Raw genomic sequence first — 14904 nt, forward strand, 5'->3', positions numbered from 1 at the left:
TAAGACCCTAATATCACTATCACTATCACGGTATTTGCATCAGTCACCGCTAATCAGTTACAAAAGTTCGTTGCGACCGTGATTCCCACTTTGGTTAATGATCGTTGAGTAATTGAGATACAGAAAGAGTACGATATTGAGTTGACTTGAACCGCCCACTCGAAGCTTCTACTGTTATCAAGCTCTCATGCTTAGACTGGTAAAATAAAGTAGTCTAAATTCTACTCTTAATCTGGAACAAGATAACTAAATTATTTCGTCTTCTATGCTTTCGGGGGCCTATTCTTCTGGCACCATGACGATCTCATGCAGTCCAAGGCGGCAACTCAGTATTGTGGATCAACGTTCACTTACACGCAAGCTGGGTTTACACAAGACAAAATCCTCACCGCATCGAAATATGTTTTAGCTTTGTATCATTGTCCGACATGGGAGTTGTATTAAGATTGTCACGTCTCCAGTCAGTCGTCACCAACCATATCGCTCAAGTCACTTTGCCAGGGTAGTATGAAGTTATAGTCGTGCGATAGTAGTGCGACTTTATACAATAGGCGCCGAGACCAGCACTTCTATTCGAGGGCATCAACAACGCCATCGCTCTAGCAATGCCGAACAACCTGATGTCACACCAAGAACAATACCTCATTCGAAGATTTCAGCACATCACATGATGAGAAGCCGAGTGGGAATATCCCACATGGTCCAGGGCCCGACAGCATGGAAGACGCAGGCAACACGCACAATTGGCCTCAAAGCAACCCTAACGGCTTCGCCTATGCCGTTAGCTGAGTGATAGATCAACGGTTTTCACCTATCACTGGTCAGTAACGATGTGCAGATTCAGGAACGTGAAGTTGACCCCTCTTAGTGATAATGAAGACCCTCACCCAACTAGCATGGATCGCCCCGCCCCGCTCGGAACCCTTTAATGCCAGAAACGACAACCATAGAAAAGCTTTAAAAGAGAAGATAAAAAAACGCTGCAGTGTTCAGTATCCCGGCATATTGGAATCTGGAGCCAATTATCGATCAAGATATGTGGATATTGGTGGTTGGTGGTGGTAGCTCAACACCAATCAATCGCTAGCACACTATATCGCCCAGCGGTTACCCATCCAATCACGTCTTGTAGATGGCCTCGTCACACTTCGACCCTCACATATCGCCTGCAACCACTGTTGCCATCACCAAGGGTATTGAGCTATTCTCGGGCGCCTCCTCATGCGTGCGTCTGCGATTCGACCACTTCCAGAGGACTGGCGTTGCTTCTCCAGCGACTCAGCATCCAGCCCTGGATAGCTCAGCGGCTAACGCATGGTGATGGACGATCATGACCCAGCCCGCTATATACCTCGTTGAGACCGCAAGTTCCCTCTTCCGTGCATGATGTTCTTCTCCTAGTGTTTCGTCTCATCGTGTTCAGGAGGTCACATCGCACAAGCTGGCTCCTCCATAAAGAATAAGTGTCTCGCCTTCGACCTCGTTTCCCACGATGCTTCTTGAAGGTGCTCGCTTGTCTCTATTGCCCGGCCTGCTACTACTACATCTGCCACTCTTTGCAAGTGCTCAACCTGGTCCTCTTCTATCCTCGGTGCTCGAAGCCCGGGACACAGACAGACCTATACCAGGACCTGTAGATACAACATATCTTCCCGCTCAGATTGGTGGTATAGTCGGAGCATACGCCGTCTCATTGGTGCTGGTCGCCATAACATTGCTTGCTCTATCCAAGAAGCGCCGCGAACATATATCAGCTGGAATCGACGACGCCGACTTCGCTGTCCGCAAAGATATTGTCAGCCCCGACTTTCCACCAGAAGCGCCTACATCTCTGAATATCATCACCGACCCCGAATTCTTCAAACCAGGCCTTCCGGATTTTCACGAAGGTGGTAATCCGTATATTCACCCGTCACCAAACTCGAGCATCGGAGCACCCGGCACAAACCCTTTCGTGGACCCTCGCGTTGTCGCAGTAGACAGAGTCATGGCTCAATCTCAGCTTGAAGATATGTACAAGCACGTGCTGGAGCATGAGGATGCAAAGAAGAGAGGAGTTGTGTACGAAGTTCCTCTACCTCCCACTGCTCACCACCAACCACGACCTTCCGCCTCTGGATCGGCTTTGTCCCTGAAGTCTTCGACATCCTCGCCCTCAAAGAGAGAGAAGAGCAAGCCGGCAACACTCAACCTTTCGGCCTCTCGTGAGGAAAAGACCCAGTCAAGGACCTCTTCATTCCTCTCAGCGCTCCGATCTCCCAAGAAGAAGGCAGTCAAGGGCATGAGCATTTCATCACCTCTCATGACTCCCCAGACTGGTGAATTCCCTCGCCAGGAATACCAAGAGATGAATGCGATTCCTCCCCGACAATATGCTCCGGCCGCTCCGCCTCCGGTCCCCACCAACCAGGCCCCATACGGATCTCCAGCTTTCCCGGCCAAGGCCCATGCGTCTCTCCCGACCCCGGATATTTCACCCGAAAGTGTCTTGAGTATCGATGAGCGTATCGGAAACCAGCTGCCTCCTCCTGGCCATCACCGAACAGTATCATATGCGCCTTCAGAGCGTGATCCTGAGTCCGCCACCTCGGAGCACTCCCAGGTACCGCTTGTCGGTCTGCCATCTTCTCCTAAGCCTGGTGCACGATTCCCGTCCGGGACTCTCCCATCTCTCCCTGCATCGCCCAAACCTGGTCAGACCTTCCAACGCGCCAACGCACCATCAGCTGTCCGCACTGGTGGTTCTCTGCCCTTGCGTGCCTATGAGCCAGCGCTGGCCTCGCCTAACACCATTGCACAGACTACCAAGCAGACAGTGTTTGAGAGGAAGGGACCCCTATCGCCCAGCGGAGCAATGACTCCTCATACAGCTGGTGCCGTGCCGTACTCACCTTATCAACCCTTCACGCCATGCATGCCAGTGACACCGTCACTGATTACCAAGGAGGACCGAAAGAGGATGAGACGTATGGTACCCAAGACTCCGACGCTGGAGATGGTACAGAGCTCAGATGACGTTTGGTAAAAGAAACAGGCCGGTCGGTTGGAGTTTGTGAGATGATTTACGGGGCATTACACTGCATTGTTTTCCTAAGATATCACGGGTTATGAAAGAGACGGATCTTCCCGGTTCAGTCAAATGAAATGCTTAGAGCTAGCCCACGGGCTCGCGGGGACTTATTAGCAACGGCCGCAAGGACCAGAACAACTTTATTCGCATAAACTCTTTTTTTGTATATCACATTTATTACTTCAGAATACGGATTCGGTTTAGATTGAATTGGCTTTCGATACATCCCACAGTGTGCAGAAATGTTTCTCCTGAATACAACGCGTTGTTTATTCTCCCCTGATCGATGGTCGCTAATCGGGGACCAAACAAGCCATTCAAGCCATTCAATGCAATGTCATATTAGAAAGCGACAAGCGTCGAAACTAACGACTGACGCGAGTTTGATCTTCGATATGGATAATCTGGTTTTAACCTTTCAAGATCAGGAGTCAAGGGTCTCGGGCAACAACTGTCGCTTTGATCATTTCGTGGCGGCGGGGCGACCTGGGAATAGTTCGCCGTGGCGGTCACTGCTGAGCGGTAGGGCAGCTGAAATATGCGGCAGCTAAGCAAAATACGGAAGAAAAGGTCCCATTTCCTGTTCAGCTCGGGTTCGTAGGCTAGGCAGAGCATTGACAGCTCGGTATCTGTATGCTGCTATCCGTCAACCAGATGCAGTTTGCCGCAGCGATGGTTGTACAGGATAGTAGATCAGACATAGAATGAACTGGCTTTCAGTTCAACTCGGGTTCCTAGAAATAAGCCTTCGCTTGCTATTGGCAGCCGTTGCCATCAAGTACCTGCCCAACGACACTCAGCTGCATCCGAGATGCCGGGATCCCGTCGCTTGGGTTGTGACTGCCGCTGGCTGGAATGTATAAATTTTCGTCAAACACACGAGGCAATGAATGTATGGGCGTGAGACTCGCGTGGCTGGCCCGAGACAAGCTTAGTAGGTAGTGCTACGGAATTGTTTCCTCTCAACAGTGTACTGTAGGACATTAGTTATCTCACGCGAATAGCAACAAGTGCGAAAAACAGAATCGATGTCTGCGCGTATTGATGACTTCATCTTGTTAATACATAGTAATTGTTGGGTATTTCATCGAGTAATTACTTTTTTGAAGAACAGACCCCTGGTTCTTTTCTTGACGGGCAAGGGTCTTTCATTCCAATCGAAGCAATAAAGTTGACATGTTCCTGGTGACAAGCGACGAGTCTCGACGGGGCGCACAGTGTATGTTACGGGGAAGCCAATTGTCTGAGACGGAAAGTGTACCAAAAAGAGGGGCAGAAACCAAAAGTGTACTGTGTTTGGTAGATTGCTAAAACTGTATAGTCTAGGCTGCAAATCCTCCATTTTGCCCCCTCCTCCGGGGACGTGTAGTGTCTCAGTTGCTGGACCACATACCCGGCCGCCCCAATCAATAATGCATTTACACTGTATTACAGCTACCAACAGAGAGTGAGCGACAGCGACCTGTCCATGGCATGGTAAGTCGGTTCGGTTACAAAATGGAAGGTGGAACCCAACGGGAATTCGTCACTCGCTTGACCTTAGTATCCGTATTTCTTTAAAAGAACGAGCTTGGCCAAGCGCGGACTCGACTGGGCGTCACTGGGCTGATACCCGGTTACCATCGTACGATTTTCCGCCCTCTCCTCAAACTGAATTCCTTGCATCCATCGCTCGTCTCCGAATCTCTGCTCAAATTGCACGTTCTTTTCACCAGCAAAAATATCAACCGTCGCTTGCCAGTCGAACCATAATCACCAGACTGACTGCGCTGCTCTTCCCTTGCTGTAGAACCCCTGCACTGTCCTTTCTCACCCGTCAAACGTCCGGCAACACCCGCTTAATCATTCGATCACTGAGGCATTGAGACACCATCACTGCTTTCTGGTTACAGTACGCCCTCACCACCGACTCTATACCGACCGATCGACCGTCTTAGCATAGGCTAGAGGCCTGTCAATTGATCACTGACCCTCATTCAGCACGGTCTTTGCATCATAGCTAGCTGTCCCTGCGCTGCGCTGTAACTGTCGCGATCGCGGCCAAGTCCACTCCACGCCCGGGACTCAATTCAAACTGCAGCAATAGGTAGTCGGCAGTCCATCAGATCCTTGCTATACCGATTGGTAGCATCGTCGGCCAAAGTCGTTGTCTTCCCGAAAGGCCTCGATCTCTAACGGCGACTCCTTCGGGGTCACCCAATTACTGGGTCAATCAATCAGCCCATCGCTACTGCATGGTGCTGGCCCATCATGCCTGGCTCTCACTTCTCTGACATGGCCGACCAAGAGTCCAACGGTCTTTATGGTCTTCAAGATCCGAACCTGGGCTTTGTTGACGATGGCTCGGTCGTGAAATCTGACCCCTCCTCAACCTCCCTGCCCAACGATTCCTCCCGCCCCCAGACCCAGCAGCAATACTACGGCGCTGCATGGCAGTTCACCGGCACGCCCCCTTACGACTCGTACGATCCTTCCAGCAGTGCTCCTCCAGCTCAAAGTAACTACCAGACCTCTTGGAATTTCAATTTAGGTGATCAGCAGAATCCTCAACAACTGCCAGTCTCTACTGGAATTGACAGCCTTGCGGCAACCACCTTCAGCCCCGAATCCATCTACGCCGCTTCTGATCCTTCCCTGGGCCAAGGCAACTTTCCAGACAACCTCGCTCTTCAGCCGCCAATTATTAGCCATCTTACTCCTGCGCTGCAGGAGAAGCTACGCAATATCGCCATGCCGCCTCATCTCCAATACCACTCTCCGAAGAGCGCCTCCAGCCCCGACTCAGCAAACGGCGAGCTTGTCAGAAGAGGACTCCTCTCATCACCGGACCCTGCCGATGGATCTTCGAAAGCGTCCCGAAAGCGCAAGTCTTCCGCCGACCCTGAGGATGACGAGGACGAGGAGGAGGATGGCGACCAACCGGTGAAGAAGACCGCTCACAATATGATTGAGAAGCGATACCGAACCAACCTGAACGACAAGATCGCCGCCTTGAGGGACAGTGTTCCCAGTCTCCGTATTATGACCAAAAGTGCCCGTGGCGAGGATACGACTGAGGATCGTGAAGAGCTTCATGGCTTGACTCCGGCTCACAAGTTAAATAAGGCCACCGTACGTTGTGCTTTTCTGATGAGGTGATTAATACTGATCGATAAATAGGTTTTGAGTAAAGCGACAGAGTATATTCGACATCTTGAGAAGCGAAACAACCGACTACTTGATGAAAATGGTGCCATGCAAGCCCGAATTGCTGCTTTTGAAAAGTTGTTTATGGCTGGTGCTATGAATGGAGCCATTAGCCCTCTTCAGCAACCGCCCACACCTATCCAGTATGCCCAGGATTCTCAACAATTCGGAAACTCGCCCATGTCATCACAAGAGGGTAACGCGCAGCCTGGTGGTATGATTCAAGTCCCTGAGGACATGAAGAGAATCATTTCAGCACAAATGGCCGCTGGTCAACCATATCCTGTGCCCCAACAACAATACAGAGGCGGTAACCCTGCGCTCATTAGACAACAGCAAATTCAGCAACAGCAGCAAATGCAACAGAATAGATGGAATAATGCCGGCCCTTACTTCGGTAAACTTATGGTCGGCTCGCTGGCTGGTCTTATGATCTTGGAGGCGGTTCGTGAAGATGAGATCAGTAACGAGAAGCCCGAAGGCCGTGGCCTATATGCTGTGCCTTTGCAGCTTCTCAAGGCTGCGTCGTCAAGCCTTGACCTAAACGTTGGAGGCTATCATCTTCATACCTCACTCCGCGTTATTCTTTTGCTTGGAACATTCCTTTGGGTGTTTGTTCCTTCGCTCTTCTCACAAACCCAACAGAAGCCTAAGAAGCCCCAAGCTGGCGTCCTCCAGGCTGCACCATCACTTGCTTCACCAATTCACGTTCGCCGACAGGCTTGGCTCACTGCTATCCAGACTGTCTGGGTTCCCCGTCACAATTTCTTTCTTGAGGCTGCAGCCCTCATTCTGAAGACCCTCAAACTCAGCCTTCGTAACGCGATTGGAATCCACGGTTATCAGGCCATTACTGGTCTGACGCAAGAGCAGGAGACTGCCCGAGTTCAGGCTTGGAGCATTGCTCTTGACTCTCAGTTGGCTGGTGGTGATGTCGAGATCAACAAGAGCCGCCTTGTTCTCACTTTTCTTGCTTCTGGTACTCTTCCTGACACTCCCGCGAGACTCATGCTCAAGGCACTCCACATCCGTGTTCTTCTCTGGGACTTTGGCCAAAACCGACTGCACCTGGGAGCAAGCAACATCATTGCTGCTAAGCTTGCTCGTGCGAAATGGAACGAGGCCCGCCAACTGAACCGTCTCCTCATTCAACTCCACCGCGAATCTACAGAACAGCATGACGACGACCTTCCCGATCATCTCGCCATGTTGGTTGAGCAAGACTGCGACGAAGTTCTCAACGATGATGTCATTCAACGCGCACACAATCTTGCCTTCAACGCCGATACCGATTACAATGCTGCAGCCCCCATGGACGGCATGGACGCTGTCGTCGACGATACCGCCATTGGATCCCCTCTTGATGCTGTTGCTGCTTGGTGGTCAACTCAAACCCTGCATCGAACCTTGGTCGCCACGATGGAAAAGGATGAGGAGGCCCTCAGCACCAAGGTCGAAGACATCGAACTCGCCATCAAGACCGCACCTATTGGATCTACCGCCCAAGCTCGAGCCATTGTGGCACGCGCTGTTCTCGTTGACAAGGCCCGTGGCGCTAACATCGCCTCTGCATTGCAGTCAATGGGTAACGAAAAGGTCGACGCTCTTCTGAGCACTTCTATCTGTGTTGTTGATTCCAGCTTCCAAGCCTCTACTTCCGATTTCCGACTGGCCCTTCGCTGTGCCATGGCAATTGCTCATCTCCGACGCGTCGAATGCACCCCTGGCAGCACCCATCAGGGCCTCCGAATGATTGAGTCAATCATGACCCGCGGCAACGCCTCACAAATGTCTCTCCTCGGATGCACCGCAGCTCTCGAGCTTATGGAGGAGCTGTACAAGCACAAGGCTGCCGCTGAGACCTTCCGCGCCTCTCTCGAACGACTTTCTGGTGGTCTTCGTCTCTGGATAGGCGGCGCTCCAGGTGAGAAGTGCGGTGTTACCTCGGATGTACGAGAAAAGGTTGTAAACCGGTGCCTGACCATCACCAAGAGTATGGTGGGAATGGACTCAGACACTGGCTACGGAAGCCTTGACGAATGTGAAGACGATGGATGTTAGACGACAAGAAGCGATTTCCTTTTTCATTATTAGCGACCTATACACTGCCGATATTTTATTAGCAACCCCTCTTGCATCATGTCATGACGGGTCGATTCTGCGTCTCTGACCTTTGTTGGATGACTTTCTTTCTGTATGAACATGGGTATCTGTTTTTCTTAGAAGGGGGCGAAATCCCGGGCTACTACTATCATGGAGTTATACTGGGCAACGGGTAAAAGGGGCGATCAATCAAATACAGGGCGAAGAACAGATAGTTCCAGCGGACCTTGTTATGGATAAATCGTAGCGAAATAGCGTCATATTGATTTGACATCAAAGAGATTTCCTTATTGTTATTCAAAGCACATTATTTGGTGACCATATTGCTCCTGTGCTGTGAAAGGTTTCTCGATATGTGAGAGACTGGCTTTGGAAACTGCATCTGGAAGGTTCAGGGATCATCTTCCCCAATACAGGGGTGCTCCTTCAACAATTCACCAGCCAATTCCGGTAAGAAACCGCGTTGGATCATGAGACCAAATTGTGAAAGTAACTCCAACAATCCGGTATGGTGTAGTGGCTAACATTTCGCGCTCTCATAACCTGAGAGATCAGTACCGCGGAGCCCAGGGTTCGATTCCCTGTACCGGAGTTACCTTTTTTGATCTTTTTGCAGCAGGTTCCCCGTTCTTTCATCAGGGAATCATAGAGCAGTCGACCGTGGTCAGTGCGTTATCAAAGAGTGACCGGTCGATCCCTATGGTCTACCTTTGTGCACGTTGCTCTTAAAGCGGTTTATGGAACACTGGACTTCTCATCCTTTGATTCTAATATTCAACAGTTTTGATATATCTATTTAAATAACCATGCATTCATTCATAACAAACACTCCAAACGCCACCCCATGATATATGCCAACCTCTGTTTATCCTGTATACCCTTCTACCACTCTGGTGCACCACCACCACATCCATTGGAAGCCATCATAAGATCCATCGGCTTCGTGGTCATCTTAGCCTGACCAAGGGGCTTCACGTAGGGCTTCTTACCACGGATACCCACGAACTTAATCTTGCTATCAAGCTTAGCCAGAGGCGCCTCGCCAGCTTCACCCTTCTTGACCATCCACTTCTTGGTTCCTAGAGCACTATCGAGCTCGTCCACAGGGGGAAGCTTGAGGTATAGCATTCCGTCAGGACGAGCCTCGGTGGGGAATGTGGCGATGGACAGAGACTCGTCTGTCTTGCAAGCACCGTTACCCAGGTCAAAGTTACGCTTGTGATGAGGACATGAAACCCATGGCGAAGCACCAGTCTTGTCACCGTTTTGCTCAGCCTTGTGAGGTTCTTGGCCGACAAGACCGTCGGAGAGGATGAATGCACGCTTATGAGGGCACATTTGCTGGGTAGCGTAGTAGACACCCTTGATACGCCAGATGGCGAGTTGAGTATCACCGCGCTTGACGGTAGCAGAGATACCATTGGGCAGCTCATCTGCACCATCAAAGTAGGACGACTCGATGATGGGCTCCCAAGAAGTCATGGACCACTTATCCTTGAGACCCTGGAAATCTTCCTTTGCTGCAGCGTCAGCAGGCCAGAAGGCAGGTCGCTTCTGACCACGATCATCCTCAAGCTCCATGTTGCGTGTTGTGTCATTTGTGTTGGCGAACTGCTTGAACTTCTCTGCGATGGCGGGAGTCTTGATGGCCTCGGCCCACTCATCGAAGAAGCTGTCGACAAGCTCTTCCATCTGTGCCTCAAGCGAGGCGTTAATACCAAGCTTGTCCTCGAGGATGACCTCTTGAAGGTACTTGATACCTCCGGGGAGGTTCTCAATCCAGCGTGCTGTTCGCTGGAGTTTGTCGGCGGTTCGCATGTAGAACATGAGATATCGGTCCAGAATTGTAACAACATCGGTTGGAGGCACGTCCTTGGCCAATAGCTCGGCATGACGAGGGTTTGCACCACCGTTACCACCAACGAAGATGTTCCAGCCCTTTTCTGTAGCGATCAAACCGAAACTAGTAAAACTGTTAGCAAACTGGAGAACGGGAAAGGGTTAAGGTTGTAACGTACTCTTTGCCTTGAGCTTCAGCGCACTCACGCACACAGCCACTGACACCGCCCTTGATCTTGTGAGGAGCTCGGATACTCTTGTATCGCTCCTCCAGGCGTACAGCCATACCAACACTGTCACTGAGACCAAATCTACACCATGTAGAACCGACACAACTCTTAACGGTTCGTAGAGACTTGGCATAAGCGTGACCAGACTCCATACCACCAGCGACAAGCTGACCCCAGATGTCTAGGAGATCCTGCTTCTGGGCACCAAACAAGTCGATACGCTGTCCACCTGTGATCTTGGTGTACAGATTGTACTTCTGTGCAACCTCTCCAATGACAACAAGCTTGTCAGGCGTGATTTCACCACCAGATACACGAGGGACCACAGAGTATGTTCCATCTCGTTGAATGTTACCCAGAAAGCGATCGTTGGTCTCTTGAAGGCCATGGGTCGTCTTGTCCATGACGTGTCTGTTCCAAAGCGAGGCCATGATGCTTGCTACCACAGGCTTGCACAACTCACATCCAACGGCACTCTTATCGTTTCCAGCCTCTCGCATGACTTCGTCCATAGATTTGAGACGCTTGACCATGATAATGTTGAACAGGTCAGCACGCGAGTAGCTGAAGTGTGAGCAGATGTAGTTTGTGACCTCTTGACCCATAGAAGCCATCGTCTTGTTGAAGATGGTGGTGACAAGGGGCACACAACCACCACAGCCGGTGCCTGCCTTTGTGCACTTCTTGATGCTGGCGATATCCTTGCAAGTGCCATCCTTGATAACTTTGACGATGTCACCTTTTGTGACGTTGTGACATGAGCACACTTGAGCGTCATCGTCAAGATCATCTGAATCCTCGCCTTCCTTCTTAGCACCTAGGATCAGCTCGCTGGGAGACATAGTGAGCTCCTTCTGAGACTTGACCATGGGTAGAAGCTTGACGTAGTCGCAGACATCGCCAATCATCATACCTCCAAGAAGATACTTTCCATCCTTGGTGAAGATGTATTTCTTGTAAACGTTGGAGAAAGGATCTTTGTATGTAAGAGCCTGGACAGAGCTGGGGGATTTGGCATCGCCGTTGACCATCTTGGCGTATCTGGGAGGAAGAGTCACGGGGCCATCGCGGTCGGCGAAGCAGTCACCAAAGCTGGCAACATTGACCCCCAGAAGCTTGAGCTTTGTGCTCATATCCGGAGTCTTGAACATCATGGGGCTGTGGAGCTTGGCTTGTGTAAGGTTGAAAGCAACGACTTCAGCCATTGCAACACCAGGGGCAATGAGACCGTAAGCCATACCCCGCCAACTAGCACATTCACCGATGGCGTAGATATCGGGCATGCTTGTTCTCAGGTCGTCGTTGACAACAATGCCTCCTCTTTGACCAACCTCGAGGTTAGCTGATCTCGCGAGGTCATCTCTGGGCTTGACTCCAACAGCAAAGCAAAGTGTGGAGCAGTCGATTTCGGTTTCATCATCAAAGATGACACCGGTAAGGTTGTTGTTCTCGTCCGTCTTCAGGCTGGACACACCCTTGCCTAAGTTGAGTCTCACGCCGAGTTGTGAGACCTGGTCTGCGACCATCTTACCGGCCGTCTCGTCGACCTGTCTACTCAGAACCCATTGGGACTTCTCGATAAGATCGATCTTATTGTAGCACTCGAGATCCAGCATAGCTTTGGCAGCTTCCAGACCGAGCAGGCCACCACCCACGACAACGCCATTGGTGCCTTTCTTGTCGTCGGAGAACTTGATAAGCTTGTTCAAGTCGTCAATAGTTCGGTATACAAAGACACCGTTGGAGTCCCATCCTTTTAGCATGCGAGGAAGAACAGCATCCGAGCCGGTAGCGAGAACAAGGATGTCGTATGGGTAACTCTCGCCGTTTGCGCATTCGATAAACTTGTCATCGGTGTTGATATGTGTGGCTTTTGTGTTGATGTGGCAATTTAATGATGCTTCGGATTCTGTGTACTGTAGGCTTATTAGTACATGAACGAAATGCATGTGATTGAAAGATAGCTTACCCATTCTGCTGGATTCATGTATAGGTCCTCGACTTTGCGGTGCTCGAAGAATGTTGTGAGGCCTACTCGGTTGTAGGCAAGATATGGTTCCTCTCCAACCACTGTGATAGCATATTCTTTTGTTTTGGCATCATATTTGAGTAGCTTTTCTCTGCATTGTTGTCAGATCATGTATGTGTAAGGGTGTTAGTGTAAATGGACTTACATGAAAGCAATGCCCACCATGCCCAGTCCAACGACGACAATGCGTTTTTGTGTCGTTGCAGCCATATTGAAAATCTGGTATCAATAATAATTAATGTTCTTCAGAAACAGAAGAAGCCTGTAAAGACAGAATTGCTAGATCTCTCATGGTTATAAGTGACCGTCGAGGTCCAAGAATACCCGATATAAAAGAGGGTCTCTTTGACATGCTACCATGGATGCTGCCATCTCATGTCATGATTCCTTACTCCCTATCAAGAACAGACATCTCCGGGAAGCCTGTGCTTGCGCTTGTGGCGTAACAAGCATTTCCGCTGTTCTGCCCAAACAGCGTGGGCGCATTTGTCGTACTCGTCTCAACTTGGCAGGGCTGATCTTGATAAGGAGACAGGTACCGTAGACAAGGAGCCAATCAGAGGCTGTCTTTTTCAAGTGTGTTCTCCGCGGAGAAACATAGTCTGGACCAAAGGTCGTACGTCGGAGCAGACCACGACAAACTCAGAGCATGATATGATATGAGATACGGAGAGACCCTCATATTAACTCAAAGTAGAGGATCCGGTTTCTGGCGAAGTTGCACCATATCAATATCATACCGCACTACGGTGAAGCTTTTTGTGGGTTGTTGACTGATATAAGTCTCGGTGAACCCATCGTAAATATAGTCTGAAAATCCTCCAAGCTTGTCTTGATCCAGCACCTGAGGGAATGGGTAGTCTACATGCTGGAGGTCTGATGTTCTAGATTGTTTATCGTCAGTCATCGATAGCTCCAGAGTCGCAATACTCAACCGAGCTATTTCTGTGCAAAAGATCAGTGATAGGTAGGGATCGGAAATAATCACTAGCTCCCTTATTCCATGCAGCAAGCTTTCTCCTCGGAGGCAACAGAAGAGCCTCCTTCGAATTGCCGCAATAGATAAGCCGCAAAGATACACCTCCTCCGGATACCAGTTTTCCAACATCACGATTCTGACTGGTCCCCCACAAAGATAACGTCGTGTTTCGGCAGTATCTCAAGTTGCAATCATCAGGAAAACGCGGAGATTCAGTGATCAAGCAGGCATTCTCCACGGAATTCACAGGATATGATATATCGTTCGCCTGGGACTCCATTCATTCTCCTCGCTTCGTGTTGTTAGTGGAGAGAGAGTTTGAAGTCGTACGAAGAAATAGCTCGATTGGCAATTAATCCTAGTGCTGAGACCGCTACACGATCCAAGTGAACAAGTACGTCAAATGAGGCCCAATCCCATTCCCACAGATGGTTCGACTGGCGAAACCATGAGAGGAATTGAATTGATTCAGATTTTGTTTGAGTTGGTAATGGATGTAAACGGGCAACGGCCCTGTCCGGCCGAACCTCAGGTACCCATGATGCACGTGTTTAGCGGCCTGTAGCCTGTAGCCTGTACCTTAGAACCCCCCGCCACAGAACCCCTCCCACGTCATCGTCGCAACCCGTAGCTTCAACACCACACCCAAACATCACCAACCTTTATCTCAGCCTCGTCAAAATGGCTACCACCGCTACCACAACTACCGCCGACTCCTCATTCGCGTTCCCTCGCGAATACCACTTCCCCGCCTTCTTCACCCGCCAAACAAACCTCACCACACTCCACGCCCAGCGCAACAAATGGGCAGACCTCATCCTCGCCTACGCCCGACATAACCGCATATTCCGTCTCTCCCTCTCCGAAGCTGCCGACTCAGATCTGTTTGTCAACCGCAAACTCGATCGTCGCCTGCAGTTTGACGATATTAGAGATGTGGTCTCCTTTATGCACACCGATGGCCGTGTAGAGTATGTCGGAGGCGGTACATCGGGCGATGTCGTCTTTCTGTACTGGAGAAAGCCAGAGGAATGGGCCGAGCTTGTAGAGAATTACGTTGAAGAGTCAGGCCAAAAGGGCAGTGTCCTGACAGTCTATGAGCTTGTCGAAGGAGACGGCACAAAAGGGAATGGTATGTTCAATAACAATCGCGAAGCTGTGTCTGTATACACTTTACTAATTGTCGCAGATATTCACGGCATGGACACGGACGTCTTACTCAAAGCTCTCAACGTCCTCGTCAAACGAAACAAGGCGCAAATATTTGGCCAGGACGACTCATTAGGCGTGAAATTCTTCTAAAAACGCTTAAACCATTTTCACATCTCTACGTAAAGTACACATGCGCCGCTCTCTTTATGAGCCATGAGCGCAGGAGAAAGGCAACTGCCAGTCCGACATTGGCGCCGCTATCAAGAACCCTCCAAACGCCATCAAGCAACACAGCTCGTCCAGACTTATCCGTACA

General features: G+C 50.3%; 4 protein-coding genes and 1 non-coding gene across 5 annotated transcripts; 4 read left to right on the forward strand and 1 right to left on the reverse strand.

Annotated features, from left to right (window-relative positions):
- The first annotated feature begins 1279 nt into the window (after window positions 1–1279).
- On the forward strand, window positions 1280–3169 carry B0J16DRAFT_142439 (uncharacterized protein). The gene has a single exon (XM_046121916.1). The coding sequence runs from the start codon at window positions 1493–1495 to the stop codon at window positions 3023–3025; it is 1533 nt and encodes a 510-aa protein (XP_045983467.1). The 5' UTR covers window positions 1280–1492; the 3' UTR covers window positions 3026–3169.
- A 2151-nt stretch (window positions 3170–5320) lies between these two features.
- On the forward strand, window positions 5321–8317 carry B0J16DRAFT_267784 (uncharacterized protein; the record flags this gene model as incomplete). Its single annotated transcript, XM_046123459.1, has 2 exons — window positions 5321–6181; window positions 6230–8317. 2 exons carry the CDS (start codon window positions 5321–5323, stop codon window positions 8315–8317), a joined length of 2949 nt encoding a protein of 982 aa, XP_045983468.1.
- A 544-nt stretch (window positions 8318–8861) lies between these two features.
- B0J16DRAFT_t140 lies at window positions 8862–8951 on the forward strand. Its single transcript has one exon. It is a non-coding gene; the product is annotated as a tRNA-Glu (tRNA).
- Window positions 8952–9118: 167 nt separating this feature from the next.
- Window positions 9119–12768, reverse strand: B0J16DRAFT_142479 (uncharacterized protein). Its single transcript, XM_046121917.1, has 4 exons — window positions 12603–12768; window positions 12398–12548; window positions 10378–12344; window positions 9119–10322 (listed from the first exon to the last, which is right to left on the reverse strand). Exons 1-4 carry the CDS (start codon window positions 12665–12667, stop codon window positions 9242–9244), a joined length of 3264 nt encoding a protein of 1087 aa, XP_045983469.1. The 5' UTR covers window positions 12668–12768; the 3' UTR covers window positions 9119–9241.
- Window positions 12769–13825: 1057 nt separating this feature from the next.
- On the forward strand, window positions 13826–14821 carry B0J16DRAFT_142493 (ESCRT-II complex subunit-domain-containing protein). Its single transcript, XM_046121918.1, has 2 exons — window positions 13826–14568; window positions 14626–14821. The coding sequence occupies exons 1-2, from the start codon at window positions 14118–14120 to the stop codon at window positions 14736–14738; spliced, it is 564 nt and encodes a 187-aa protein (XP_045983470.1). The 5' UTR covers window positions 13826–14117; the 3' UTR covers window positions 14739–14821.
- The last annotated feature ends 83 nt before the right edge of the window (window positions 14822–14904 follow it).

Source organism: Fusarium flagelliforme, assembly GCF_020744385.1.
Source record: "Fusarium flagelliforme strain FIESC 12 MPI-CAGE-AA-0113 chromosome Unknown B0J16scaffold_4, whole genome shotgun sequence".
Lineage (NCBI taxonomy): Eukaryota > Fungi > Ascomycota > Sordariomycetes > Hypocreales > Nectriaceae > Fusarium > Fusarium flagelliforme.

Coding starts and splice junctions, on each gene's coding strand:
- B0J16DRAFT_142439 (XM_046121916.1), top strand. CDS start 1,493: ATGCTTCTTGAAGGTGCTCGCTTGTCTCTATTGCCCGGCCTGCTACTA.
- B0J16DRAFT_142493 (XM_046121918.1), top strand. CDS start 14,118: ATGGCTACCACCGCTACCACAACTACCGCCGACTCCTCATTCGCGTTC. Junction 14,569..14,625: donor AGACGGCACAAAAGGGAATG/GTATGTTCAATA, acceptor TAATTGTCGCAG/ATATTCACGGCATGGACACG.
- B0J16DRAFT_142479 (XM_046121917.1), bottom strand. CDS start 12,667: ATGGCTGCAACGACACAAAAACGCATTGTCGTCGTTGGACTGGGCATG. Junction 12,345..12,397: donor ACATGAATCCAGCAGAATGG/GTAAGCTATCTT, acceptor ATAAGCCTACAG/TACACAGAATCCGAAGCATC. Junction 10,323..10,377: donor GCTGAAGCTCAAGGCAAAGA/GTACGTTACAAC, acceptor CAGTTTTACTAG/TTTCGGTTTGATCGCTACAG.